The sequence below is a fragment of the Charadrius vociferus genome, unplaced genomic scaffold, assembly GCF_000708025.1.
Source record: "Charadrius vociferus isolate BGI_N301 unplaced genomic scaffold, ASM70802v2 scaffold54, whole genome shotgun sequence".
Classification (NCBI taxonomy): Eukaryota; Metazoa; Chordata; class Aves; order Charadriiformes; family Charadriidae; genus Charadrius; species Charadrius vociferus.
The window spans coordinates 2823000-2849927 of NW_009648350.1; the positions used below are offsets into that span (position 1 = coordinate 2823000).

The following is a 26928-nucleotide window of genomic DNA, read 5'->3' on the forward strand; positions in this document are numbered from 1 at the left end:
GACGACGCTGTCACCCACAGCAGCAGTGGGCGAGCAGGCACTTTCCACCTCCTACGGGCCCCCACCTGGGGACCCGTTCTCTCCCCAGCCCCGCCAGCCCTTCTCTTAGCTCCAGACATCCAAAGAGTACCGGCCCTTCGTCATCAGTTTCTTTACATAGTCCACAGCCTGGGCCTGGCTCATGTTCCCAAACTCAGCCACGATCTCGTAGAAGGTGTTCTGCACGTCCCGGGCCATATTGCGAGCATCGCTGGAAGCAAGAGTGAGGTGGTAACACATGAGAGCCTGGTCGCCTCTGAACACCCGAACACAGACGGTTCACTCACCCCAACCCATCTACTTGGCCGCTCTCCCTCTGCCAGAACAAGGGCAGCATAACCCTCCCAGGGCTTGTACCGCACAAGTGGGTGAACTGAATAATGCTCCTTTTCCCAAGTATAGGAATGTTTTCCCAAAATCCCTTCCCTGCCACTGCACTTACCCGCACACGTAGATATGAGCGTTGCCTTCATTAACCAGCTTCCAGATGTTCTCCTTGTTCTTCTTCAGTAAGTGCTGAACATAAACCTGGCAAGAAACACGGTGGCGATGAGCCAAGAGGGGCAGAGCCCCCACACCACCGAGCTGCGTCACAGCCCATGGCGAGGGTGAGGAAGCCAAGTCCACGCTCGTGGCTCCACAAGACAGCGGAGGAGCTGAGTGCTCCTACGACTGCCGTGGCCCCTCCCCAGCAGCAAGGTCCCAGCCTGGGAGTCTCCAGCCTTCGGGGCCTTTTCTTCCCCCGCTGCCGTGGCTCGAAGCGGTGCTGGGCAACGCGAGCAGGCGGCTGGGAGATGAGAGTGGTACCTTCTCAGCCTGGTCCCGTGAGAAGGCGACGTTCAGCTGGGTGAGGACTCCCTCCTGATGGAAGCGGGCCAGCTCCTCACGGTACAGGTAGTCCTCACGCTCATGGCGGCAGCCATAGTAAAGCACCGTATCGCCCACCTCTTTGCCTGCAGAGTCACACAGCACCCATCAGCACCCTGCAGCCCCCAACCCCAACCCCGCCATGTCCTCCAACCCGGGGGAGGCAGAGCTGTGCGTCTGCTTCCGTTTGCAAGAGGAAGCTCAAGACTCTGACTCCCAGAAGTACCTATATGCTTTAGAAATGAGTAAGAGACTTGACTGTGGTTATTTGGAGATGTGGTGGCAGAGGTCAGAGAACTGGCTCAGGTCTGTACGACCCCCCAAATGTCCTCTGTGGCTAAGAGCGGAGAACAAAGCATCTTCATGCTGGGCAAAAACACTTAGCTGCTGTTCACCCTGCTCCACCACCTCTGCTTTTGATTAGACCCGTCAGCGATGCGAGCAGCACAAGCTGCACCTTGGAGGCACCAACTGGCCCCACAGAGCACTGTCGTGCAGCAGCTGTGGTCCCCGGGGAAGTTTCTGGGCGCTCACCTTGCTCCTTCAGCCAGGCCCGCTCCTGAATGAAGCCGATGAAGGGGGCTATGCCAGTCCCTGGTCCGATCATGATGACAGGCGTGCTGGGTTTGAAGGGCAGGCGAAACTGTGACTTCCTGACATACATAGGCACCAGGGAATTGCTCCTGTTCTCGCCAGGCACCTTGTTCTTGAGCCAGCTGGTGGCCACCCCTTTGTTCAGGCGTCCCGTTTTGGTCTCGTACTCCACCGTCACAGCACAGATGTGGATGGCGTTGGGGTGAACCTGCAGGGAAGGGATGTCAGTGCCAGGCAGAGAGGCAGCCCCAGATGAGGTCCTGGGCAACGTCACAGCTCAGTCCCTTGTGCTCAGGGATGGGAAGAAGATTAACCTAACATTAAAGTTGGGACAGCTATTCCTCCCCCAGCAGATCAAGTCTCCAAGAACGCCCCACATAGGGCTTCTGTCTTGTGCCCAACTTGCTGCATGACTGCTGATGTTCCCTCGGTACTGCCAACAACCTCAGGGCTTCAGGGCAAAAAAATAAAAAGAGTGAGTTTTGACCAACCCCTAAAATGCCACCTACCTTTCCAGCCCTGAAAGCTTGGAAGGCCTATTGGGGAAGAGGAGCAGGGCTGCAGGGAGGGTGGTGGTATCAGGGCAGAGCTGTCTGCAGTGTGGGAGCCTTTACAGACCCCATGGAAGTTGGGATAACCCCCTCTTCTCATGCGTAGAGAGAACTAAAGCTATCCCCCTCACAGAAAGTGCCGCCAGGGCAAATTCCCCGTGTCCTCTCCCCAGCCGAGAGCGGGAACGGTGGCACTGTGGAGCTGCAGCTGAAGCGGTCGCTCAGCAGCCTCAGTCCCTGCTGGAAGCACGCTCACCTTGGAGGAGGAGGCGATGGAGTAGTAGCGGGCCTGCAGGCGGGGCAGGAGCTCACACAAGTGGTCGATGGGGGGGCGCAGCGAGGGCATGTCTTGCAGGATGGCCAGGATGTTCCTCCGGGCTTCCACCACCCAGCTGAGGTAGAGAGCCTGCGGGCAAGGAGGGCACACGCATGACGACTTCCCTAGACGGCTGGCAAACACTCCCTCAGCTCTCTGCGTGCGGTGCCCAACAGTCCTGGATCCCTTTTTGGGGATCCCCCAGCACCCAGTTCAACCCAGCAGCTTTGCTGGGAAGGCCACAGCTCCCACCTTGCCCTCGGCAGCAGACGATGCCATTTTGCGGAGGCGCTCCTGCTCGCCGGCGTCCGTGGCGTACTGGGCCAGCTCGTAGAGGACATTGGTGCGGGGCGGGTTGGTGATGTCCAGGTAGTACATCAGGGCTGTACGGTACGATGTGGGGCAGGGGAAGGGATGTTTCTTATTGGATTCCTCTGGGGGAGAGAAAAGGGAGAGAAAAAAAATAAATAAATTAGAAATCAGCAACCACATGCTGTTACGCTAGAGATTTCATGCCAGCAGCCAAATGCAGTGTACGAGAGCTGGAGACAGAGCAGGGAACCGGCTTCAGGGAGGACAGAGCAGCTCTAGGGCTGAATCAGTCCGTTGGCCAAATCCTCGATCCTGCAGTGAAGCAGCTCCAGCACAAGGCAGCTCCCTCTCCAGGCAGCTACATCTCCCAGTAGCCCATTTTGTTTCACAGGCGCTGCCCGACAGCTTATCAGCAGAAACAAAAAAGGAAAAAATCCAGAAAAACCCCGTGCCCCTCAGTGAGGCTCTCTGCCTCAAGATATCCATGCACAGAGGCACCCCACGAATTCCCATGCCAACTCCTGTTCTGCATGGCTAATTTGGCGTCACGCACTCACGCCTCCTTCAGATCTGGCCTCAAAAGTGTCCTTAGTCTCCTTCAGCCACGGACGCTTGTGCTCACAGTCCCCTTGGTAAAGGTACGTGCCAGCAGGCGAGGCTGGAGCCATTCGGTTTAGCAAACTAAGAGCACCGTAAGGGACAGGAATGACATTGTGAGGCCAGACAGCCTGGGACATCGTATGGTGGGCCGCAGGCTCCAGCCACTGCACTGAAGCCACTTGGCTCTCTGGAAACCAGGAGCCAGCTCTTGGGCTTCTGGCCCAGCATCTCTGGTGCCTCAGGTCAGGCTGCACTGCTTCAGGAGTAAGAGGGGCAGCAGCTGCCGTCTCCCTCCTGCCAGCGGCCAGCTCTGCTGGGAGCACTGCCCAAGAAAAGCTCTTTGTATCAGCACAAGCGCTCCCTCCTGGCAGTTCAGTCCCCAAGCCTGTGCCTCCTCCAAGGACTGAATAACAGCATCTCAGACATGAAGGTCCCTGCTGCACTCCGGGGTTGCTGCAGCACAGGGATGCTCTGGCGGGCTGATGCTCTGTAATTAGGAGCGTGCCGTTACATAATTTGTTGTTGAACGGGCACACCAAATATGTTTCACAACTGACCCACTTGAGCTGGCTCTCAGCAAGCAGGCTCCGTGCCACTGCTGCTAAAATGGCACTGCATTTGGAGCTGCCACAGGATGTCTCTGTTTGCCTGGAGGTGTCCTGCAGGACCTGAAGGTGATCTGGCTCCTGCTCTAGGGGGGGAAGGACAGAGGCCATCGCTGAAGGAGAACTGCTGATGCTCAGGGGTGATCCGTACTCACCATCCAAATTGTTTAGGGACATGATTGTGTCCAGATCCGTGCCCAGAATCTCACCAATCTGATTGACCAGAGAGGAGTCGTTGGCTGGGTACACCGCCACGTGGTCTCCAGACTCGTACCTGGCGTGAGAGCGGGAAGAAAGCAGATGAAACACCAGCACCGCTTCTCGTCCACCCTGAGCTTGAGCTGCTCAATCAAAAGAGAAGCAGGCTAGGGCAAGGGGTAGTATGACAACACTGAGATCTGAGCTGCTACACAGTGCCCGCACAATCAGGGACCCTGAAGAGCCAGTGGTCACAGCAGAAAAGATCATTGTGTAATAATGGTTTTAAGAACCAGGTTGTTTTTTCACAAGGAACCTCCAAGATAACAGCAGTTTCACCAGAGACTTCAACGAGGCCAGACTTCCAGCAAGGACAGGCCAACTCCCTCACAGGCAAGGAGCAAAGCTGCTCAAAACCTCTGCAGTATTTTGTTATGTTAAGCCGCCTGAATTTGTAGCTTTCTCACAAGCACACACAGAGGAATTTAAGACAGCAAGAGGGTTTCTAAGAACAGGGCATTATTTCCCCTGTGCTTGTACACCTAAGCCAGGCAAACCCAGGCATGAGCCATCCCCAGCTCTCCTCTCTCTCGTAGCTCATCTGCCCTCTCATTTTTTTAATAACTCCTAGAGAATTCTTGCAGCTGGGACTGCTCGGGTAGGACGGGTACATGTGGCTAGCTCTGGAGGGGCACAGGGCAGCCAGCTGGCATGGCCGGGCACCGCACGAGAGCTGGGAGGAAGTCCTGACATACATGGTACAGAAGCCCAGAAGGGCAGCGATAAAATTATGAGAACAAGGTCCCCTTCTGAAGTACTGGATGAGGCCAGTGCCACATCCTTGTTCTTTGCTCCTGATGCAGGCTACTCCTGGCAAAACAGAGGACCGGTCTCCCACCTGATTTTGGAATTGGAGATGTCCAGCTCCAGGTGCATAAGGTGTCGCTCCCCACCTTCGTTCAGCTTGCGGTTCTCTGTAACCTGGGCCAGGAAGGGGTTTTTGGCATCGAACGGTCTGGAAGGAAAAAACAAGGACCCTCCGGGTTACTCTCCTGCAGGCTCACATTGCTGCTTGTATCCAGGCATGTTCCCTCTGCCCCCAGAGCAGGCTCCCATGATCTGACCACAGCGCTGTGCTGGTTCATGTTTCAAAGCACACCACAGCACAAACCAAATTATGATCCTGCTGCTACCCACACTGGCACAGAAAACATCATTTTCCTTCTAAGAGCAGCCCAGGAGTCAACAGCTTCTGTCCCATTAAGAACAAGTAATGCAAAAATAGATCAGAGGGACTGTCCCATCGCAAAGAAATATTTCGGCTTGGAATTCATTTATACAGCTAATCTCCCCACAAAAATACTGCAAGCAGCCATCACGTATTAGCTGCCCTGGGTGAGGAAAGGCTCTGAGTGACCTCAAGACAGACGCTGCAAATGTGCCAGCCAAACAACACGTGCGGACACCGCCACCTTCTCAAACACTGATGATTCATTAACTGGGGAATCCCTGAGAGTCCCAGAGGAGATCTGAGCTCGTTTCTTTTGGGCAGAGACCTGCCACATGGCTGCATTACAGAAATGACACTGCCCACATAGCAGGTGTTGCTAAAAACACCAAGGATCCATCCACCGAAGCCCAGCCCATGCACATCCTGCCCAGGGTGGTTTGGCACTTACGGCTTCTGGTTCTCATAGCTCTTGAGACGACCCATCTCGCCGGTGTAGACTTTGTTCATGTTCACATCTGTGTGCACCACCAGCTCATACTGGCGGATGCTAGAGGAGGACGGGGGAGAGAAAAGAGTAAAGAAGTCAAGCTGGAAATCACAAGGTACAGTTGGAACCATCATCTGCTTTTCTGGATTTACTGCAGTTCAAAAACAAATGCAACTTCCACCCCCTTCATCCCTCTTGAGAGACTGGGGAGCAGGCAGACCATACAGAAAGCCCAAACCAAGAGGAAACACCAGCTCCACTGGGAGCATCGCAACCCAGGAACGCCATCCACAGCGGAACCAAACCCATCACGTCACCCATCCAGAACAAAAATCCAGAACTGGCTTCAAACGTGCACCAGGACAAGCTCAGTCCAAACAGCCCCACTCACTGTTCTACTCCACATATGCCCTCTCAAGTCTGGAAGGGGAGGGAGTGCACAGGAAAGGGGACAACAGCTCAGACACCAGTCAAAGGTGGCCAACCTCTCTGGCACCCGAAAGAACCGGCTGCCATACCCACCTGGATTCTTCTCCTGTAGCCTCCACCCCAAAGTGCTCACACACCGCTGGCCAGAACTGCTCTCTCCAGGTGATGAAGTCTTCTTCCAAGCTAGCCAGGGCAAAAGAAAGATTCAATAACCCTGCCCAAGGGGGAGCAAAGGGGCATTCCCAGAGGAGCCATTTGAGATCCCTATGGACTTCCTCCCTCCATCATGGGAAAAGGCATTGCCCCGTGGACCCAGGCAGTTTTGGTACCTCCACGTGCCCACAGATCAGGAGAACATCTTCAGATCACTAAGTGGGTGGGAGGGAACTGTTGCTATACCAGCCACCCGTCCCTTCACCAGGTCTGCCAAGGAAGGCTTTGTTATTCAGGCTCGGTCTTTAACCAACTCAGCTCCCCCTTGCCCACTCTTGGCATTAGACCACCTTCCTAAAAGGCAGATTCCACCATGGCAATGCTTATTTTTCTGGGCTCAGAGCCTCCCACACACAGCACATCCCTTTCATCAGATCTTGCACCCCTTAGAGGCAAAGCCACAGGTTGATATAATTTCCCAGGTTAAGCCGCTACCAGCAGGGTGCTCAGGTGAGCATAGAGAGGTCAAAAAGAAAAAAAAAAATTAATTATTGTCCAAGTTGGAAAATTGCTGCCTTCCACCATAAAACAAACAGTTTACAAGGAGACAGAGTTTGTTTCCTCCACAGGGATAAGTGAGCCTATCTGTACAGGCCAGGTGAGCAAATGGAGCTGCAGCAGGGCAAAGGCAGAGGCTGCAAAGCCTCCCCAGGTACACAGCTATGGTCATTTAAAGCTGACATGGGATTTCACCAGGCACAGTATCCCCTAGGGTGTTCCAAGCGTACAGGGATCTGCTTGTGGAAGACAGAACAGGCAAATATAGAGACATGTCAGTTCCCACAGCTAGCCCTATGGGATTTAATTCTGTCTTAGTAGTAGAGCCCTGCCAAGGTCCCTTCCGTGATGCTTTACTCAGCTCTTCCCAGCCTCTCAAGCCAAGCTACTCACTTGCCATCATCATCTCCTAGACCAAGTTCAAAGATACGTTGGGCTCCAAGCTCCTCCAGTCTCTTGTCCACATACTTTCCCATGGCATTGAAGTGCTCGTAAGTCTTGTTCCCCAGCCCAAAGACCTGGAAGAGAACGCTGATTAAGCATGGAGAAGCAGGGGCTGGATTTTTCCCATTCTACCAGCATCCTCTGGCAGTAGCACCCAGCAAAGGATGCTGAAGAAAAAGCATGGAAGACAAACAGCAAGACCTCTCCCAGCTCCCCATCAGTTATTTGTGGACCTTCTGAGTAAGAACCTACCACTGGAGAGTGTCTGGTCAGTAGGCACCACCGCCTCTCCAGAGCCAGGCCTCAGGCATGTCAAGAGGATGCACGTACAAGAGCTGCCTGCACCATCTCCTCAAGGGACCAGTAAGAGCTCGGACTGCCTGGAGACTAATTGCTATCCCTTGCCTCCCACAAACCGCTCAGCAAATGTTTGCTCGCTGCTTTATACAGAGCAGCTTAACATCTCCAGCAGTGGATTTTCTCCTCATTTGCAATTATTATGCTGCCTAAGGAATTTGGCCGGGGTTTAGGTGAGGTGGCTGTATCTCAGCCAATTATTCAGCTCAGCACAGGAAAAGAGCTACACGGTCCTCCAAGTGATTTAATTTGCGGAAGAAGGTCTGGCCCAGGGCTGCTCAATTAGCTTCTGAACAGCAGCATCAGCCTGTAACTCATTTACAGACCTTGTATTCAATGTCTGCTGGGTTGTTTGTGGCAAGACCTTACCAGCAAACCCTTGTGATTTAAGGAGTGGAGAGCATCCTCTGACATCTGCATTTAAAGCCCCCCAGATACATGTTTACAAGTGTCCACGAAGCTCGGAGAGGAAGACAATAGAGTCCACATCCAACACAGGCGTACGAGGCACAGACAACATGTTGTGCCTTTACCCAAGCCATGCGCAGGCACAGCAGAGGCCTTTTGACTTTCCTGCCCAAACGCAACAAAAACTGGAACTGAGCCACTTACTGCGAATCGGAGACCCGACAAGTCAGCGTCAGCCTCCTGCAGCCAGTCGTAGAAGTCTTGTGCATTGTCTGTGGGATCACCCTCGCCGTAAGTGGCCATGCAGAACACAGCTAAGGACTTGTCAATCTCAGAGAGGCGACTCAGGTCCGACTACAATCAAAGGAAAGAATAAACCCTCAAGGATCCCACAATGTGGTTATTGGGCAAGCCTGTTCCTACTATGCAGCTACCTCTGGTGTGCAGAACAGCACCACGGAATGTCAAACAGCTGATTACAAAAGGGGCCAAAGCCACCCAAAATGTCAGGGGAAATAAAGCTAACCACGCTCACTGGGTTGCAAGTCAATACCTCTACCCCACCAAAAAAGCAATGGGATTTTTCCACACAAGGCTTTAAGGGACCAGGATTGTTTTACATTCTGGAGAGCAACACAGCGTCAATGTCTCTGTGCAAGACTTCAGCAGTACGGGTTTAACGCTAACTACACAAGGAATATGCAGCAAGTTTCATGCTGCCAACAGATGACTCTCGACTCCCAAACACTCCAACCTACCCTCCTCTCTCAGTCATGTTGCAGTGTTCACCCCAAATCCATAGACTGGCACAGACCAAGCCCACTTCTGCATCTCTTGGGCAATCCAATTTCCTTTTCTCCCCCAAATGACACTACTAAGAGGGCAACTGTCCCTCGGCTAGGTCCTTTCAGGTTTTTTTTAGGGGACACTAAAAGCATGCTACCTATCCTGATGCTGTTCATGGCTAAATTACCAAGTCATACTCCTCCGGATCCGCTGCCATGCCCCGGAGGCCATAGCGATGAGCGTCTTTGGAGAGGCGATTGGCAAATTCCTCTGCTGTACCCGTCTGGGAACCATAGAAAACCACTATGTTTCGCCCCTGGAGAGAAAAAGAAAACCCTGTTCAGTGCTGATTACTCATTAGGCAAATACATGGAGGAAACACATCTTGTCCGAGACAAGGGAAATGCCTGGGAACAGGAATGCTGAACTGCAACCTAAAGGCAATGAGGAGCCTGCACTTGTGTGGGCCTCCACACCCGAGCTGTGGCAGAAAACTCAAGGCTAAGCTGTTAATGAGAACATGATGCCTCAGAGAGGTGACTCAGGTCAGACTAAAACCCAAAGCAAAGAATAAACCCTCGAGATTTATTCTCAGCCTCAAGGCTGCAGCATGATTCCTGGAAGCAGGGAACTCCCTGGATGAGAAAGACTTGCCTAAGCTTTGGGAAAGTGCCTAAGCACTCGAGCTCCTGCTCTGCTGCAAGTCAGCTCCTTTGAAGTGAAAGGGAAAATATATCCAGCCCTTGCTTCTTCCTCTGCTTCCTCTTGCATCCAGTCCAGCGGAGTCAAAAGCTGCTAGTTCTGCATACAACAATTCCCATTCCAGAGCGAGACTTTTTGGGAACCAACCACGCAGATAAACAACTGCCAGCCAATGACTTTAAAGTCTCTGCCATTTCCCTCCCGACTTTGATCTCATATTACACTTGGGCTTTGCACCAAATTTTCACTTTGATTTTTTCCTCTAAGAACAACTCTCAGGCATAGACCAAAAGAGCTATTCCCGCCTGCCCTCACGGCCTTCCTCTGGATGCTTTTTGCAGCAGATGTATGTCTGTATCCAAACCAGTGCCCCCTGCTGACAGCTAGACAGTCTCCAGAGGAAACCAGGAAGGACACGCGCTCCCCCACCTTCCCCGCACCCCATGTAGCCAGAGCAAGAAGCTTACCGTCTTCTTCATCTTCTCAATGAAGCTGCTATCCCTCACTGGAGCTGCTCTGAAAGACAGGAGGAACCTCCTTTCAGATGGGCACGTTCATTATTTAAGGTCGGGAATAAGGAAGTGGAGAAAAAGCAGCCCCCAAACCATACCAGATCTCAGAGGGCTGCCCAAAGTGGCAAGAGTCCCCATCAAGCACTCGTATTTACCCTGTCCCAAGGATGCCCATCGCTCAGCTGTAGGGCTTCTCCTCTGCACACAGCCATGAACCAGAGACCCTCGGAGTACAGGGGAGTAGCTGACACCCTGCCTTACCTCCACCGGTAAATCCACCTGCAGGCAAAGCCCGGGCACTCAGCCCAAGGTGTCAGGAAACCTTTATCAACTGCTCTGACGAGGTTTCATAGCTAAGCAGGTTACAAGGATCTTGTAGAGCTACAATGCAAGAGTAGGTCTCCAGATAAATCTCCAGGGCCAAGCCATGGTGGGAGAAAACGGCACAGAGAGCTCCCCGCTTCCCTCCCCTCAGCGGGCAGGCAGGGAATCAGTCCTAAGCCATGCCCTCTGGGGAAGATTCCCCGAGCTTGAAGTCAGAGAGGGCTAAAAACCATCTGTTCTGACCTCAAAACAGCATGCCAGACATGAGTGCCAGAGCTGGAGAGCCCCACAGAGCAGACAGACGCAGCTGATCAGACCCACAGAGCCTCCGGCAAAGTGACTGCTGCCCACCGAGGTCCCGCAGGGCTCACTCCCACGCCAGGGTTTCCGTCCCCAGCACTGATCTCCATCCGGCACAAAGGAAGTTTGAATTATCACAGGGAGGTGGCTTTCTCTATCTCAAAAGAGGTACAAACTGCAGCAGCATCAGAAACGTTGAGGCAGAGATTCACACCGCTATGGCTACCCTATTAGGTACAGAGCCAGAAGAGCTTTGCTCTCCCAAGCACACCCATGGGTTTTCAGCGTCACAGGGGGAAAGCAAGCCAGCTCCGGGGATGCTGGAGTCCCACAAGCAGAGGTGGCTCTAGCTACAGTCAGATGAGGTGCTGGGGTCTCTTCAAGGCAGGAGGACAAGTGCCAGGAGCTCACTTGCTGTCTTCCCCGCTGGAGCTTCAGTAGCGGGAAGGAGGAACGTGGGACCCGTTCCCATTTCTCTTTCACAATGGAAGAATGCGAGGCTGGGTCTCTTGTGGGAAGAGAGAAGCCTCCAGGCAAAAAACAAATGGTTTTGGCTCCGGCCCACGTGAGAATGTGCAGAGCTCGCTAACAGTTTCCTAAACTCTGCAGCCCAGAGGGAGGGATCCCTGCGGATGTGCCGAGACATTTGCGGAGAGCACACGCGCGCGCACACAGAGCAGCAGGGTGGGGGACGTTCAGTAAAGCATGTCTTCAAGCACCCCTTTCTACCCAAAGGTATTGAGGAGCTCTGTAACTGGGCCTGACAGCTCCGAGCACCAACAAAGTCTCATAAAGCATGCACAGACGAGCAAAAAGCAAAAAGCTAACCCCAAAAAGCTAACCAAAGCAGCTGTGCTCCCAGGAGAGAGCTGCTTCGCAGCCCCCACGTTGCTCTCTCAGCAGTTAACCATCTCCTCGTGTTCTCATTTCTCCCCTGTTGGGAACGGGGACATCACAAGCACCTTTGAGAGAGCAGCCCTACCACCCTGCCCATGCTACCACCGGGACAGGGTCTCAGGCGAGCTGCTCCTCCAGCCCGCTCACAAGACTCAGCTCTCACTTTGCTTTTGGCTCCCTGGTGAACTTCTTTGGTTTACTGCCCTCTGCAAATGAGATCCAATTAAAATAGCTGTTGGGTCAACTGCTAAACAAAATGCTTTTAAAGGAGGGGAGGGAAAAAAATGTTTTAGATCCTTTCAGCAAGCTCCCTTTGGAAGAGAAAAGGGTGCAGCACATGGAGCTCGTCCATTTTCAAAAGAGGCAGCCCTACACTGAAGTGTTGTGGTGAAGAACAGTCTGCGGCTCAGACACAGAAGAAATAATGAGTCTGGCTTTTGAAAAAAGGCTACACAACTCCCTGAAATTGCTTCATCAGGGTGGCTTGAAAATCTGAGCTGCAAAAAAGCACAGACACGACATTCATTTTTACCGCTTAGCCAGGAAAACTTAGAAGGGAAAGCGTGTTTTCAGCAACGACTGCTCTTACAGACGGCTCAGGGCAGCGACTAAGTGAGTTAGAAGTGACGGATGGAGGAAAGGGGATTAACTCCATTGTTGGAGTAAGTCTTTAGCTTGTACGGATTGCCCACCCTCGGTGAGAGCCCACAGCACAAGCGACTCCCAGGGCTCTCTGTCACTTTGATTACAGGAGGGAAAAAAAGGAAAAAGTTACCGACAGCTCAGCAACGATATCAAAGTCTCCGTCTCAGGTGAACACCTCTTCTTCAGAAAGCTCCCAAGCCTGTGGCTTTCCTCCGCAAGCACACGTACATCCAGAAGCAAGAACGCAGCCTGGACGTTGCACAGAAGCCCAGCACTGACAGCAAGGTCTCCTCTGGAGCAGCCTGCCTCCGAGCAGAGCCTCTCCCCTTCCTCCTCCTCCTGCCCCAGCAGGGAAAGGCACCCCACTCCACCCAGCTTTGGGGTAGCAGGAGCGATGCTTCGAGTCAGAGCGATCCCGTCTGCCCGTCGGGCAGATTAACTCACCTTGCCACAGCCGCCTCTTCTTGCGGGGCCGAGTACACGCAGCCCATGGTCGGGGCAGGAAAAAGGCAGACAAAGAGTCGCAGGGCAGCCGTGTCTGTCTGCAAGGGGAGGTGTGGGAGGACGGATCTAACTTAGCTCTGGAGCAACACGCACACAGGCCTTTCCATTCCGCTCCTCCTGGGCATTAAAGCCAAGTGTCAGCCTTTTGTTAAGGAGAAGAGAGCCAGCACAAAAGGTCCCGGCACGGGTCATAGCAGGAGTGGTCCTGTCCGCTCAGATCCTCGTGGCGGGGCTTTGGAAGTTACCAAGTGGATCCGTACAGTCCTGAGAAACTCCAACATCTGGCAGCAGTGGCAGAAAGGAATTAGGAGTGGAGAATGAAACCTCCCAGGATCCTCCGCAGCACACGTCCCTCTCCCATCCGCGTGGAGCAGGGGGACGGGACACAAAACCCTCCCCCAGCCTTGTTACCTTGGAAACTGTTTATATCACAGCTGCTTTTATATATATTCTTTTTTTTTTAAAAAAAAAAAAAGTCAACGTTGTAGCTGAATGAAACTATTCCAGACACTGCGTGAGCAGCGCTACGGGTAACTATGGCAGTGCCATTACGGAGGCAGCTCAAAGGAGTTCTCTTCAGAATCCTATTAAATTAAATTAGAGATGGTCTCTCTCTCTCTAACACACACGCAGGCAGCAAAGAAAACTAATCAGGCTAAGGAGTTGGAGCAATTCCTGCCGCAGGAAGCCCTACAAGCACCAGGGAACGGATTTCTCCATAGCTGCAGAATAGAGATAAGCCAATTTCTGCCCCAAACAATGTTAAAGACGGCAGGGAGAAAGGAGGGGGTGACACTCAATGTACCAATCAATGTCTCGCCTGCGTCTCCCCAGGGGGATAGTCTGCACAACTCCAGAGCAGGGACACGAGAAAGGAAAGAAATCTGGGACCGAGAAACATGCAGAGGCGGCGCAGCCAAAGAATAAAAATAAATTAGTGCATTCCCCAGCAATGCCACTGTGAGGAAGCGCGGTGGCCACGGCTGCGTGGCAAAGGAGAACCGTTCTCCCTAATGACATCTGCAGAGCAGGCTGTGGGGAAGGCTGCTCCGGTGGTTTCAATTAAGTCTGAAAATGGCCAAAACGCAAGCAATCCTCAGTCGGCGGTATCCCGGCCTGCCTCACGCATGTGTTTCCCTCTTGTGTGTGTGTTACACAACACAGGTACAGGACGCCTTGTACGCAGCAAGTCTCTGCATACGCTGGGTTCTGCCCCTTCTCCAGGGCTTCAGGTCGGAGAACAGCTCCACGCGGGTGTAAGGGTAAGAGAGCAGCAAGCACCTGAGCAGTAGCTGAACCCAGAGATCCATCATCAGGGCAAGATCGTGACCATTCCCAGGCTGGCAGAGCCACACAGAGTGAACCCAGCCTAGATGCCATCCAAAACAGGGGGTTTTGACCCTGCGTCTGTTCTTCCACAATCAAGGGCAGCTGCAGTAGCGGCGGTTTCTTTTGGAGACCCTGCTGAGCTGACATGGCTTGACTGAGGCGTGCCGCTCAGTGGCGGCTCCCAAAAACCCTAGGAGGGCACTGAGGTGCTGGACACTGTATTCAGGTCGGACAATCTGCTTGCACTCTCCCACGTTGCAAGAAAACCTATTAAAATAGCAGCCATCGTGACGCATCTAAATTGCTGTTCAGCACTTTCATCCTCCAGTCTTCCAAGGCTGAAGTTGGGGGCCAAAGTGACAGGACGAGAAGCCGTCACCAATACCATCAGGTAAAGCAGTTCAGGACAGTTTGGCGAGTCAAGGAAGAGCTGCAGAGAATGTGCTGAAGAAAAGCAACACCTCTTAAGGTCAAGGCTCTCCACTTCAGCCAGAGACAGCCCTGCCGCAGGTCCTCTGCCTTCACAGGTCCGGGACAGCTTGCCTGCTTGCCCACGGACCAACTTGCTATCCAGCCAGCCACGAGCAGCAGCTGACAGTGTGATCCTGTATCTTGCCGATTTGCTTGTTCATCAGAAAGGAAACTCCACCCTAGACTCGAGGATGACAGAAAGGAAGGAAACCCAACGCTGAACAAGTTTGTTTTCCCCACTCATTTCCCTCCCAGTTCTGAGTGTCACATAAAATGACGCTGCAAAAGCTGCGGGAAGTTGCTGTCTCTGTCCCAGAGGATGGATGTGCCACCAGCCACAGCCTTGGCTTATGGGTCCACGCTGCCCTCAGACCAGCTTGCTACAATGACCACAGCAGGGCTGCAGCAGGCAATGGAAGGGTCAGACTTAACGTACGGGGGAAAAACTACTTCAAAGCCTCCTCTCGTTCTTCACCTGCCTGGTTGCCACTTTTCCAAAATGCAATTGTGTCAGACAAGGTCCGGAGCAACCTCACCTCTCCCCCCTGGTTTTCGGCGACAGGAGGTGCTGCTCTTCCGCAGCTCTTGCATGGAGCAGTTGCACAGTGCTCCCTGCCAGCCATCTCCCACGCAGACGGAGAAGGGGAAGGCAGCACGGACCCCATGCAGGAAATGCAGGCAAAACACCGCTGAGTCAGCTCAAAGCCAAAACCCCAAGCCAGCCTCAGAGGGAAGCCCACGTACTGAGGTCCTGCAGCAGGACAAGGTGATACACGCACTCGGGGTGGTTAGCAAGACCCTCTGCAGTGTGACCGCTCTGCAAGGTCACAACAGCCTCTGGAAGAGCTGCACGTGATGGGTGGTGGGTGGAAACAGTCACAAGGACAGTGAGCACAGGAGCTCTCCGAGTTGACCTGCGCTATGTCAGGATCTAATTTCAGATTGATAGGGCCATTTCTCCAGCCAGCTTAGCTCTCACCGCAACACAGCCGTTCTTGTTACAATCTCCAGAGGCAACCGCACACACTGATACACGCAGCCCTCTCTCGCAGGCACGAGAGGGAAAGTATTCAACCGATCCAACAAAACAAATTCCCAAGATAAGGTAAGAGGCATAGACAGCCGGGTTGCTACCAGCCTCGCACGCACCTGTGTGCATGCAGGAGCTTTGCAATAAGGTACCACAGCCAGGAACATTTATTTCTTTTAAACACTTCCTAGCCAGAAAACATACTTTCCATCCTCCTGCAACACCAGTGCACGCAGCCTGCCTGAGGGTCTGCTCTGAGCTGCATGCTACTCTTCCCATTGCCCAGGGATTTCACAACAGACCCGGTATCCATGCCAGGCTTGCCTTCAAGCAGGGGACTCTGCCACCAAAGGAGAGGGCCACCTCTGCCACCAGATCAGACCACAGCAGAAATAAGGTGACGAAATCTGCTCCTTTTCAATTACGACCTGAATTATGACACAAACACTGGACAACGAGCCTTGAAAACTGAAAGCAGCATAACCCACTAAGGCAGACATACGGGTCTGAGATAAGACCCACAACCGCTTGCTGTGTTTGATTTAGCTTTTACACACAGCGCAGCATAACAGGAGCATCAGTCTCCTGCTGAGATGCCTTTGTTTCTCACCAAACATCCTCATCTGAGCCACCTATGGACAGGTCCTGCCACAGCTTCTTTCTGCACTAGGCTGTAACAGTTTGAAATGAAAGACTAACAAGTATTTCTTGCCAGAGCAGCACCCGCTAAGTGCTGCGGGGAGAAACCCACTTCACACAGAACACCTTGCTGGTGCAACTACACGTATTAATTCTTGAAGCTAGTGAGAGTAGCCAGGTATCACTGTTCCCCTCCTCACGACACAGCCTCACAACCAACCACTCGGGACTGAGGGGGCTTACAGTGAATTTGCAGCCGGCATTACGAACTCAGAGGATTCACCTTTGTTGCGGGGTTACCTTCTGCAAAGGCCTAATACCGGAAAGGGCAGAGCTGGGCTAAGGCTGACCTCCGCTCTGGGGCAAACTGCACCCATGCAGGGAACAGATCCCATGAGACTGGAGGGAAAGGTATTGCACAACACCAGCTCCTACGGTCTCTGCTGCACTGGGTTTCAAACTTCTTTACTGCTCTTACTGATGCTCCAGGAGGAAACTGAAGGAACGAGCTAAAAAGCCCAGCAGAAAACTGACGTTAAGTTTTGTATGTGACTGAGGCAACAAACTAAATGCACCCACATCTCCACCAACGCGGCTCGCTCCTGCACCTAAGCCCTTTGCGGAAGACAGGGTGGAACAAGGACCTCTCCCTCTCCAAATACCGTCTCCTGCTGCTGCGGCAACCTGGCATCAAAGCCAAGCAAGTTTCACAAGAGTTGCCAAGCAGCTCATGCCCAGGAACTCTCTCCCACCTCCCCAAGACTATTTCTTCTTCTTCATCACCAAGGGTAGATAAGATTTCCAATAGGAAACCTGCTTAAGAGCAAGTCCACCTTTCTCCAGATTTATCTAAATACAACTTTTATCAGAAAACACAGAGAATAGCCAAGGCAATCCCTAAGAGTTTTGAAGTACAGCCAGCGGCTTTTCTGCCTTGTTGCCTTGCTTGGGAAAGATAAAATACCGATTTGGGCCACACGGTGGGGGTAAGGCAGAACTGCAGCCTGGCTCTTCCACGGGGATTTTGGCATTGTGAGGTGAACAGCTCAGAAGAAACATGAGGTGAGAGAAATCCACTTTGGGACTAAGCCCCTTCACCTGGGGACCTCCCAGAATCCAGCTGATTTCGCTGGATTCTTGCTGTGCTGATTCCCGCACAGCCTCCAAAGACCCACCACAAGCAAGACAGAAAGCTACACTCACTCCGTGCTGCCTGAGAGTTGTTACTTACACTGATTGTATTTTGGGGAGGTCTGGGACTTCCTCCTTTTTCTTGCGGAAGAAGAACCAATAAGTAAAAAGCCCAGTGATGAGTGAGATGAGAAACACGTCCGTCATGCTGAAGAGAGAGTCTTGCTGCGCAGCGTTGTCGGGAGGGGAGATGTTCGGTTCCATGCCAGCATCACCCATAATGGTCAGAGGCACTGTAAGCAAGGAAAAACAAATGAACACCAGTAGTCACACAGTGCCACAAAAGACCAGAAGAGCATTAAGGGATGCTCAGAGTATGCTTTTCCACTATACGTTTACTTCTGGGAGAACAAGGCAGCCTAACAACTCTTTGGAGAGAGGCTTTGCACCACAACACTGCGAGATCCTTTTGCAACCCAAGCTATCTCACTGTCTCACCGAGCTTTTCCCTTCCCATTGCATCTGTGCTGATCTAACAGAAGTTGATTTCCGCTCCCTCTCCGCCAGCACCATCGGAGCAGCCCCACATTCCCACCAGGGAGCCATACCTGGCTCCTACTAACACCCCAGCAAGACTCAACAGGGACTCGTGGCCAGCCTTTACTAAAGCCCTCACTCACCACGGAGCCCATGGGGTGTTAGTGGGGGAAGACTGCACTCTCCCAGTCACCCCACAGATCGGGGGCTTTCTCCCTCCTTTCCACAAGGTGACACGATGCCTCAGACCTACAGCTGTGCTTATAAACCACAGAGCAGGACTCTGGCGTGGTACTTCTGTGAGCATCGCTGCATTAGGTTGTTACAACATAAGTGACAGACACTTCCAGTTTACTATCCACCTCTTTTAGGACTCTGGCTTCCCAGTCCCCTCCACTATCTTTCCCCAGTTTAACTTCCACCTCCTTGAATTACCCCTTCCCATTTGCCAAGGCAGAGTTTAAGTGACTTGTGACTTGCCCATGGCCATACCTGGAGTCCACAGTAGCGCAAGGATGAGCACCCAGCCCTCAAGTCCTCAACTAGCCCCATGGCCCCTGTCCTTCCCCTGCGGAGCCACCCATCGCTCCCTCCCTACCACTGCTCTGCCAAAGCTCTGAACTCCTCTGACCCTAGTCCAGATCGCAAGATTATCTTCCCAAAGCACAAGGACACAGTCTGTCCAAGCAAACAGATAATTAACTCAAAACTTGATTTGTAAGGGCAAAGTGACTCTCTTCTTGTACTTGGGCCTCCTGCCAACCCAGGAGACCATGGACATTTGAACTTGCACACAGAAAAGTGACTCAGAGCCTTGGCGGTGCCACCAGAGAGAAAGGACACGTCCCCAGGCTGAGACGTGAGGGGAGAGTTAACCTGCTCAGCAAACCTGCCTGCCGGAGAAAAGCTCCCATGCAGGTTTCCTGGGGAGGGGCTGAAAGAGAAGTAACAAACCCCAAGCTGTGCCTGGGCTGAGAAATAAAACTGATTGAAGTTTAAGGTTATGCTAATGAATTCAGGAGCTGGGAAAAAAAAAAAAAAAGGGTGACGCTTAGAGAGCACTAAGGATGAAGACCAGGTAAGGTCTTCAGGAAATAAGAGCCCCCTGTTACCCCACCAAGGAAAATTCCTGCTCCAAAGAAAAGGAAGTACTCTGCCATGGGCGACCAGCTATAAAAATCAGCCCTGCAGAGTGCAGGGAGAAGTCCACAGCCACCTGGCAGCAATCATGGGTGGGCTGATTTTTGCAGTCCAACCGGCTCTCAGCCTCATGAGTAGTTTAATTTAGTGGAGAACTTGGCAAGTGACTGTACTACGAAGGGCACTAAAACACTTCCCATCAGGTTCCCAGAGATGACACTAAGAGGGGTGGAAGAAAAATGTTAGCGATGCGACTGCAGACAAGCAAATTGCCCATTCCTCTCCATCAGGCAGGTCATCCTGTCCTCTCCCCCTTGCAGACAGGCTTTCCATCGCTGGATCTCAGAGCCAAACAAGAGCTGGGTGTTATTTCTGTACAGCTGTAGACTAAACTGTAAAGTTAAAGCCTCCACAACTGGAGCTTAGTTGCCAACAATGCACAGCTCCCAGGAGGGTCCCTCTCCTCCTTCGTGTTGGGTTCCAGTAAATCAGTGAGGAGCAGGTCCAGCAATTGACACCGAGGGAACGCACTGGTAGGGGGAAAAATGTTGCTGGTTTATTGCTTTCACAAGTCCTTTCCCATGGCACATAAGGCAACAACAAACCTTTGCTCAGAGGAAGCCATGAGAAAAACCTAAGGTCGATGGAGACCACATTAAGCTGGTTTGGGGCAGGAGCTGCACCCCTTCCCTTCTGAGCACCAAATCCAGCACTCACAGCAGCCAAGCCCCGGGAAAGCCTCCTCGCGGAGAGGACAGCAGCATCCCTTGTAACAGACTGCACGTGGAGGAGAGTTTCAAGCTAGACATGTCCTCAGTGAGTGGCAGCCAGCCCAGGGTGGAACGCACACAGGCGGCATACACCTGGCCCCACAGCAATCCCCCTCCCAGCTCCAGATAGCTCGGACACGGATATTCACCAGCTGCCCGTACACAGAGCGAGAGAATGAGCTCCTGGGCTCATCAGCAAGGCAAGGGCTATGCCTCCAGCAGCAATTCATTGCCATGCCCAAAGCAGCAGAGCTTCTGGCCTCCCAGAGCAGAAGGGACAAGCAGCAGCCACGAGTGGTTTTGTTATTTCGAGCCTCCAGAGGTGGTCTGCTCTCCCAAGCAGCGATACCTTGGAAGGAGGCATCCTCAGGAGGGAAGCTCCTGGGAATGCAGCACGGACAGACGCGAGGGAGGAAGCCGTGCTATCTCCTGGCCTTCACCACAATGCAGTTCTCCAGCGCTTCAAAGGGAAACCCTCCAGCTGCAGCCGGACCACCCGCTCACTCCACACACCCACAGTCAGAGGGAAAAGCACCATTTCTGGAGGCTTATAGGTCTCGTGCACGGACCAGTCTTGGTTTGGTCTCCTCTTTTCATTCACAAGTCTCCATAGCATAAAGGTTACATACTGACCTCTAACCCTGGAAGGAAACACTGTTGTTCTCTAGTGATGGAACCAAAGACACAAGAACTGCTTTAATTTTGATGGGCTCCATGTGGTCCTGGACACTTAGTTATTCGAGTCCTACATATTAGCTACAGGTTTTTCTTTTTGCCTCCCACCCTTAGGAAAAGGTTTACTTCAATGTATCAAAGGCAAGAAAGGCAAAGGATGTGGCAGTAGACCTCACATTTCTTTTTTTAAAGAGTTGTCATAACTCAGGAACTATTTATTTAACTCACTTCACCTAGCACAGGAAGATTATTCCTTAATTTATCTCAGTCTTACCTAGTTGGCCATAACAATTATTTTCCAGAAGTTCACAGCAATTCATTTTCAAATACACATCCTTCTCTAAATTTCAGTGAAAAGAAACCCGACTCTTAGGTGGAATTTAGCTATCCTGGAAATTCTGAAGTCTCTGGAAGGACCCCAATAGAATCAGACTGTTTGGGTTTTTTTTGTTTTTTTTTTTTTTTCCAAAGGGGGGAAAAAAGAGAAATACATTTATGAACCAGAAGTAAAATTTCCTCTGACACCAGTTTCAAGGGTAGTTATTTTATCCCCAATGTTCATTGTACCTTCAATCAAGATAAGACAGACTTCCACTTCCCCTTTTTTCTTTTAGGCTGTTGGGTTGGTTTTTTTTTAATTTAAATCACAGCTCCAGTTCCTAGATCCTTGTCTATGCCCACAGTATCTGGTGTAAAGCGATCAGTCTCAGGTGAGACGCGAGGCATCTACGTCACACAGAAAAGTCACAACATTTTGAAACGTTGCAATCAAGCAACGCTGGATTTTAGCACAGCTTTTCAGCCTCTAAATGTAGCTCCTAAACCTGGGAATTTGCTTCATACACGGCAGCTCGCAATCATTCAAATCACCGGGGACCCTCTCAGCACATCTCCGTGCTACCAAACAGATGCACTTCCTTCTTGTATTAAAAAATATACTCCTAATTCTCACGTGCACCTCTGAAGCAAAGGACGGAAAGCATTGTCAGGCCAGGCATCCTCAAATCCCCCATGATGTCCATGTGGACTAAAGGTGCTATCACATCACACGGTTAACAATACTAAAATATAAAGAAAAATAGTATTACAACAAACAAGACAGTATGGGGAGCGCTTGAACCACCAAGCTGTCAGCAACCTGAAGAGATCTGTTCTTCCCCCCTCTCTCTCGCACACAGCTGACAGCAGCATTAGGAGATGGTGCAGCAGGTGCCCCTAAAACCGCACTGGAGCACAGCATCACGGACATGAAATGTGACTGGGAGGTCTCCCTTTCTGCCCAGTGTAAGGATGTTTCTGCAAGTTGTATTGTAGTATCTTCTCGTGACCAAAAAGCCTTGGCTCTAAAGCTAAGTTGGTGACTTTGGCAGGAAGTAGGTCCTTAATGAACTCCAAGGAGCCTTTTTTTTTTTAATGTAATGACTGTGATGAGTTTTAAGTATCTCAGGACAATGTGACTTCCCAGTCCCAGACCAGGACTTCAGCCTGCGACTCTTGCTCCAAAAATGAGCGACCAAGCTCTGTGCTTGACTCTCCTTTGCCCTGTGCCACCATAAGCGCGCTGCGAGCCGTGGTGTCAGCCCTGCTCATGTGAGAGGGAAAGGAGAAGGAAGATTGCTGACCAAGCACAGCACTGCTCCCACCTCCAATAACCCGATCCCCGGGCTCCCACCGATCACAGCCTGTAGCAACAAGAATCTCCCAAGTTCAGCTCAACACCGCACACTCCCGATCCCCCCACACCCACGCAGCGATAGGCACGAGTCACGCTGTGCCCTATGGACTCTGCCTGCCCTGGCAAGGGGCAGCACAGAGGCTGCACCCCCATCTCCCGTGCCCCCTGCGCTTATTGAAACAGCCAGAGTTTCCCCAACGGGAACCAAGCGGCATCAGTGCCCTTTGGACACCTGCAGATAAACGCAGGAGCTGGAGGCAGAAACTCTGTTTTGTAATATGTACACACAAAAATCCGTGACAACTGAGTCAAAGGAGGAACCAAGTGACATAAACGCACGCAATGCCATTAGTCACCCTCTGCCCAACACTCGCACCGGTGCCAGGCACCACTCAGAGGGAGCTCAACAGGGCGCAGGCAGCCAAGCGGTCCCCAGCCCGCAGCAAGGTCCAGGCTGTCTCAGCTAACTGCTAGTGGGGACACCAGGCAGCCAGTTTTGAGGACAAACCATGCCTGCAGGAATGAGCTCCCCACACATCTCGCAGCAATACCATCACACCGCCAAAACAAGCCCTAGAGTGCCCGGTTCCTCCACACTAGCCACCCTCTTCACACCCAGCAAGGACACTTACCAATGGACTGCTTTCTGGTTTCTTGTAAACAGGAATTCATGCAAGTCACCACCACCTCTAACAGCAGCACACACTCCAAAATCCACTGGTTCTTTCAGACTGGCTTTCTCCAGTTCAGACTCACAGCAAAAGCCCCGCACAGCCAAACCAGGGAAGGGGACAAAGGGGCAGTGCTGGCAGAGCTGACCTGGCAGAGCACTCTTCTTGCTCTCTGCAGCCACATGATGATGACCCTCATGTCACTGACTCAGCACATGCATTGCATTAGTGAACAGAGCGGAAACACAGCTGTCACGATTTCTAGCGCTGGAAGCTCTGAGCGGCTGGGGATGTCAGCATTACCCAGGAGATCTGCGAGAGCGACTTCTCTGATGGAAAAGGACCAACTCAAACTTGCTAGGTGCAGGTGGGTGTGCATGACCAGACCCCACTCCCCACCACGTGCCTGGCCTGCCCCAGGGATCACCCTCTCTCATGCTAACTGTCCTTGCACAGGACCATGGCACAACACAGATCAGGGACACGATCAGCCTCAAGAAGAAGCCTTAAAAAACCCACGCAGGTTTAATTTAGAGATGAGCTCCTTCCGCTGGCATCACAGCACAGCCCCAAAAGACAACTTCAGGACAGAGAGGAGACACACTGTGGAAATGAGCAGCCAAAGCAAACAGAAACTCCTCTTTGCACAGCACTGACCTGCAGCCTGAGCTTGAGAAACAACAGCAAAATGGGAAGACTGTAAATAGCAATTATATTAAAATCCAACTGAAACACATGGAAGGAAAAGAAAAAAGAAAAAAAAAAAAGAAAACCACTCGGCAGCCCTCTCATTGGTCCCTCATCCCACAGCATCTGCAAAACTTGTCAGGAGCTCACACGTACAGTGGCACCAAAAGGAAGCCACAGCGAGCCCCCGTGGCTCTGCACGGCGGTAGCAGTGGAGAAGGAAGAGACTTGCTTACAAACAGGAATGCAGTCTTGTGACCGGCAAAAGATTTTCTTCTTTCACCCACTAAAGAGACAAGACAGGCGGGTTACTAACGTGTGTCAGGAAGAGGAGCCCCACAGACACGAGCCCATGAGGAAGGAGGAGGGTCAGCAGCAGCAGAGAGCAGGGTGCCGTGAAGACGGCATTTCTGCCCAGACTCCCGTGCCTGGTCTCTTCTGAATCCCACTGCAGGGAAGCCTTTCCTGCATCCTAGTGTTCGATATTAGCCCATGAAACCCTCGGGGCAAAAACAGATCTCCTCTCATTCCTTTTCAGGTATGAATGCAACCTATTAGAATAAAAAACTCTGTTTCCATCAGCCTGTGCCAGTTACTGGCCAAGGCAAGACTCAAATTAGCTCTTTTTCCCTTCCTATTTAGTAAAAGCAAACCTGGCAAGAAAAGTGGTCCTTTCCAAAACAAAAGCAGACCATTGAAGTTGGCACTCAGATGTAGGTTATTTAGCATTGCCTTCAACAGCCCTTGAATTAGCCTTTTCTCTGCAGCTCTACTGCGCAGAGATCACATTTCCCCTCAATAAGAGGCCTTTGGTCTGACCAGATGAGTGGCCGTGCTTGGTCTGGTCTGCGTGGGCTCCCTGTTTTGGGTGGGCTCACCCTACAGGAGAGTTCCTGGGGGCTGCGCTGGGGCAAGAAGGCACAGTGGGAAACCTCACAGCTTCCTCGCCCCATCAGCCTCAGCTCCAGCGCCTGTGTTGGTGCTCACCTTGAAACAGGGCAGCCACCGCACACAATGAGCTTTCCTCATCACAGTGATAACGAGCAGCGATCCAGGGCTGACATTCACCCGCGCCTGTGACAATGGGTTTGGCTTTCACTACACAGGAAGGCTCGTTACGCCTCGCACTTCCATACCGCTTTCTTCACACATATTTAAAAAAAAAAAAAAATCCCAGCACGTCCCACAGCTTCCCATCAAAAACCACCAGCACCATAAAAAAGGGTGGAAAGCAGCAGAGTCTCTTTACACAATACTGGGGAAGTGCCTCTCGGCAGTTCCACCAACTTAGAAACCCCAATCCGAACAGAGGAGATGGCTGCAGCAGCACCTCGAGTAGGGTTAAGAAACACAAAAGCTGGGTTTTTTTTTTTTGTGAAACAGAACAAATTACTCTCACTGTGCAAGGTCTATTCTAACCAGACCTTGACACACCAGCTCAGACATCAGCAGAACTTCTATTTTAGGCACAAGACAGATGTGGAGTGTGCATCAGACAGTCTGGAGCTTGAAATACTGCATATTTGAGCTTTCACTGTCACGCTTGGATTTTTTTTTCTGGCCAATAGGTCTTATTCAAGGACAGCAGAGCAGCTGTAAAAGCAAGGAAGAGAACAAGAAGAGGAGCAGTTTTACTGAGGCAGAAAGCAACTCTACCCTACAGATATACCAAGTTGGGGCTATGCAGTAAGCCCAGTACAATGAACTGAAGGACTTAAGACATTATCCAACACGAAAATGAATTAAAACTTGCCAAGCTGCCTTAGAAGAAATCAACCCAGAATTACTGAATTTGCACACTTCCTTTCACCAGGTAAAAGCCTGTGTCTCAACCTTTAATCAAGGATGTGGGGCATCTCACCAGCTTAGCCACCTGAACACCTTCCTTCACACAGATTAACGTGAGCCAGCACAGAAAAACAAGCGTCGAGGATTACAGAATAAACAAAACCCAAGAACGGCAGGTAAACAGAACTCCCCGATAATACTGTTCCCCTGCCTCCCTTCCCAGGGAGGGACAAAATCCGTGCATCGTGCTTCAGGTATCGTTTGAAAGGGGAACAGGGGGCTCAACACCTTGACATTTGGGAGCTGGGACAAGACTGCAGGAGTTTAGATCGCCCTTTTGCCAACTACTGGGGGCACTACTCAGTCAAACCAACTGCTCAGAAGGCTATGCTGAAAAATATCAGGAGCAACCCACTCAGGCATGTATTTCACATGGTTCAGGTCCTGATGAAGATGTTTTTTTAAGATCAAGAGGGGGATATGGTATTTTTTCAGCAGCCTCTTTTGCAAGTGTTGTACCCAATGCTACTACAGCTGAAAGTTCAGTCAAAACCATCCAAACTGGCCTTTTGCTCACCCTGTTTGTCAAGTGCTCGTGTGACAAACTGATTTTGCCTGCAGCCACTACAGGGAGAGAAGCACTACAGACAGGGCTGGTAGCCACAGACTTTGACCTCTTCTACCAAGAAGACTTTGGACAGCAAAATCCTCTAATATTGTTCTCGTTTGGGAGATTTCCTTTGAAACTAACAGCTGGAAGAACATCACAGGGATACGGTTAAATAGATCCTGCAAAGGTTTAAGAACTGTAAAGACCTCAGATCGGAACAGTACGTTTTGGGGATTTATTTAAAGAAAAGCAAGCACTATTTGTATGGAATAGGGACATTTTGTATTATGAGGTAGCTTTCCTCTGAGGATGTGGAAGCATTTCACACATTACACGCCTGTCTCCTATGTTGCTGTAAGGGAAGGATGTGTTACTGCATGGTCCTTACATCACCGCAAGACAGCTGTCCTCCAGGTCCCAGACCCAGGCTTCACATCTGCTGCCCTATTAGAAATGTGTGCAGTCACGCTACAAACCTCTCTGCCCACTACAGGTAAGGCAAGCTGAGCTGTATTTCACTTTTTTTGAACACTTTTGAAATACAGGCAACTGCCCAGCCCAGTCCTCTGCAATCACACGCAACCACGTGCACTAGCAGACCCCAGAACATCAGCTCTGTACCCAAAGCGGATGCCCCTGTGCCAAAAAGGGCCACAGGACAACAGACATATCAGGCAGGGAGTAAGCGGGGTCACAGGCGGAAAGGCTGATCCCGAGTTACAAAAACTGCAGCCCTCCAACTCCACACTCCCACCCCAGCATGGTCAACATAAACAGAAGATACTTGACACAGGATTTTTCTTTCCCTTCGTAACACGAGCTGCTCCTCTTACCTCAAGCAGTTATACATACAGCCCTGTTACACAACCAGGGCTTGCACAATCCTTGTAGGCATTTTATCAGCTTGCTCCTCCACAGCTTGGAGTTAGCTAGAACCCAGAGATGCTAGCAATGAC

The 26928-nt window shown here is 51.6% G+C and overlaps 1 protein-coding gene across 1 annotated transcript; it reads right to left on the reverse strand.

Annotated features, from left to right (window-relative positions):
• Window positions 1-105: 105 nt before the first annotated feature.
• On the reverse strand, window positions 106-26928 carry POR (P450 (cytochrome) oxidoreductase). The gene is made up of 16 exons (XM_009885126.1): window positions 26806-26928; window positions 17520-17712; window positions 10105-10153; window positions 9123-9251; window positions 8354-8503; window positions 7334-7458; window positions 6323-6412; window positions 5762-5860; window positions 4981-5097; window positions 4040-4158; window positions 2620-2801; window positions 2308-2457; window positions 1441-1708; window positions 847-992; window positions 482-567; window positions 106-250 (listed from the first exon to the last, which is right to left on the reverse strand). Exons 2-16 carry the CDS (start codon window positions 17696-17698, stop codon window positions 106-108), a joined length of 2034 nt encoding a protein of 677 aa, XP_009883428.1. The 5' UTR covers window positions 17699-17712; window positions 26806-26928.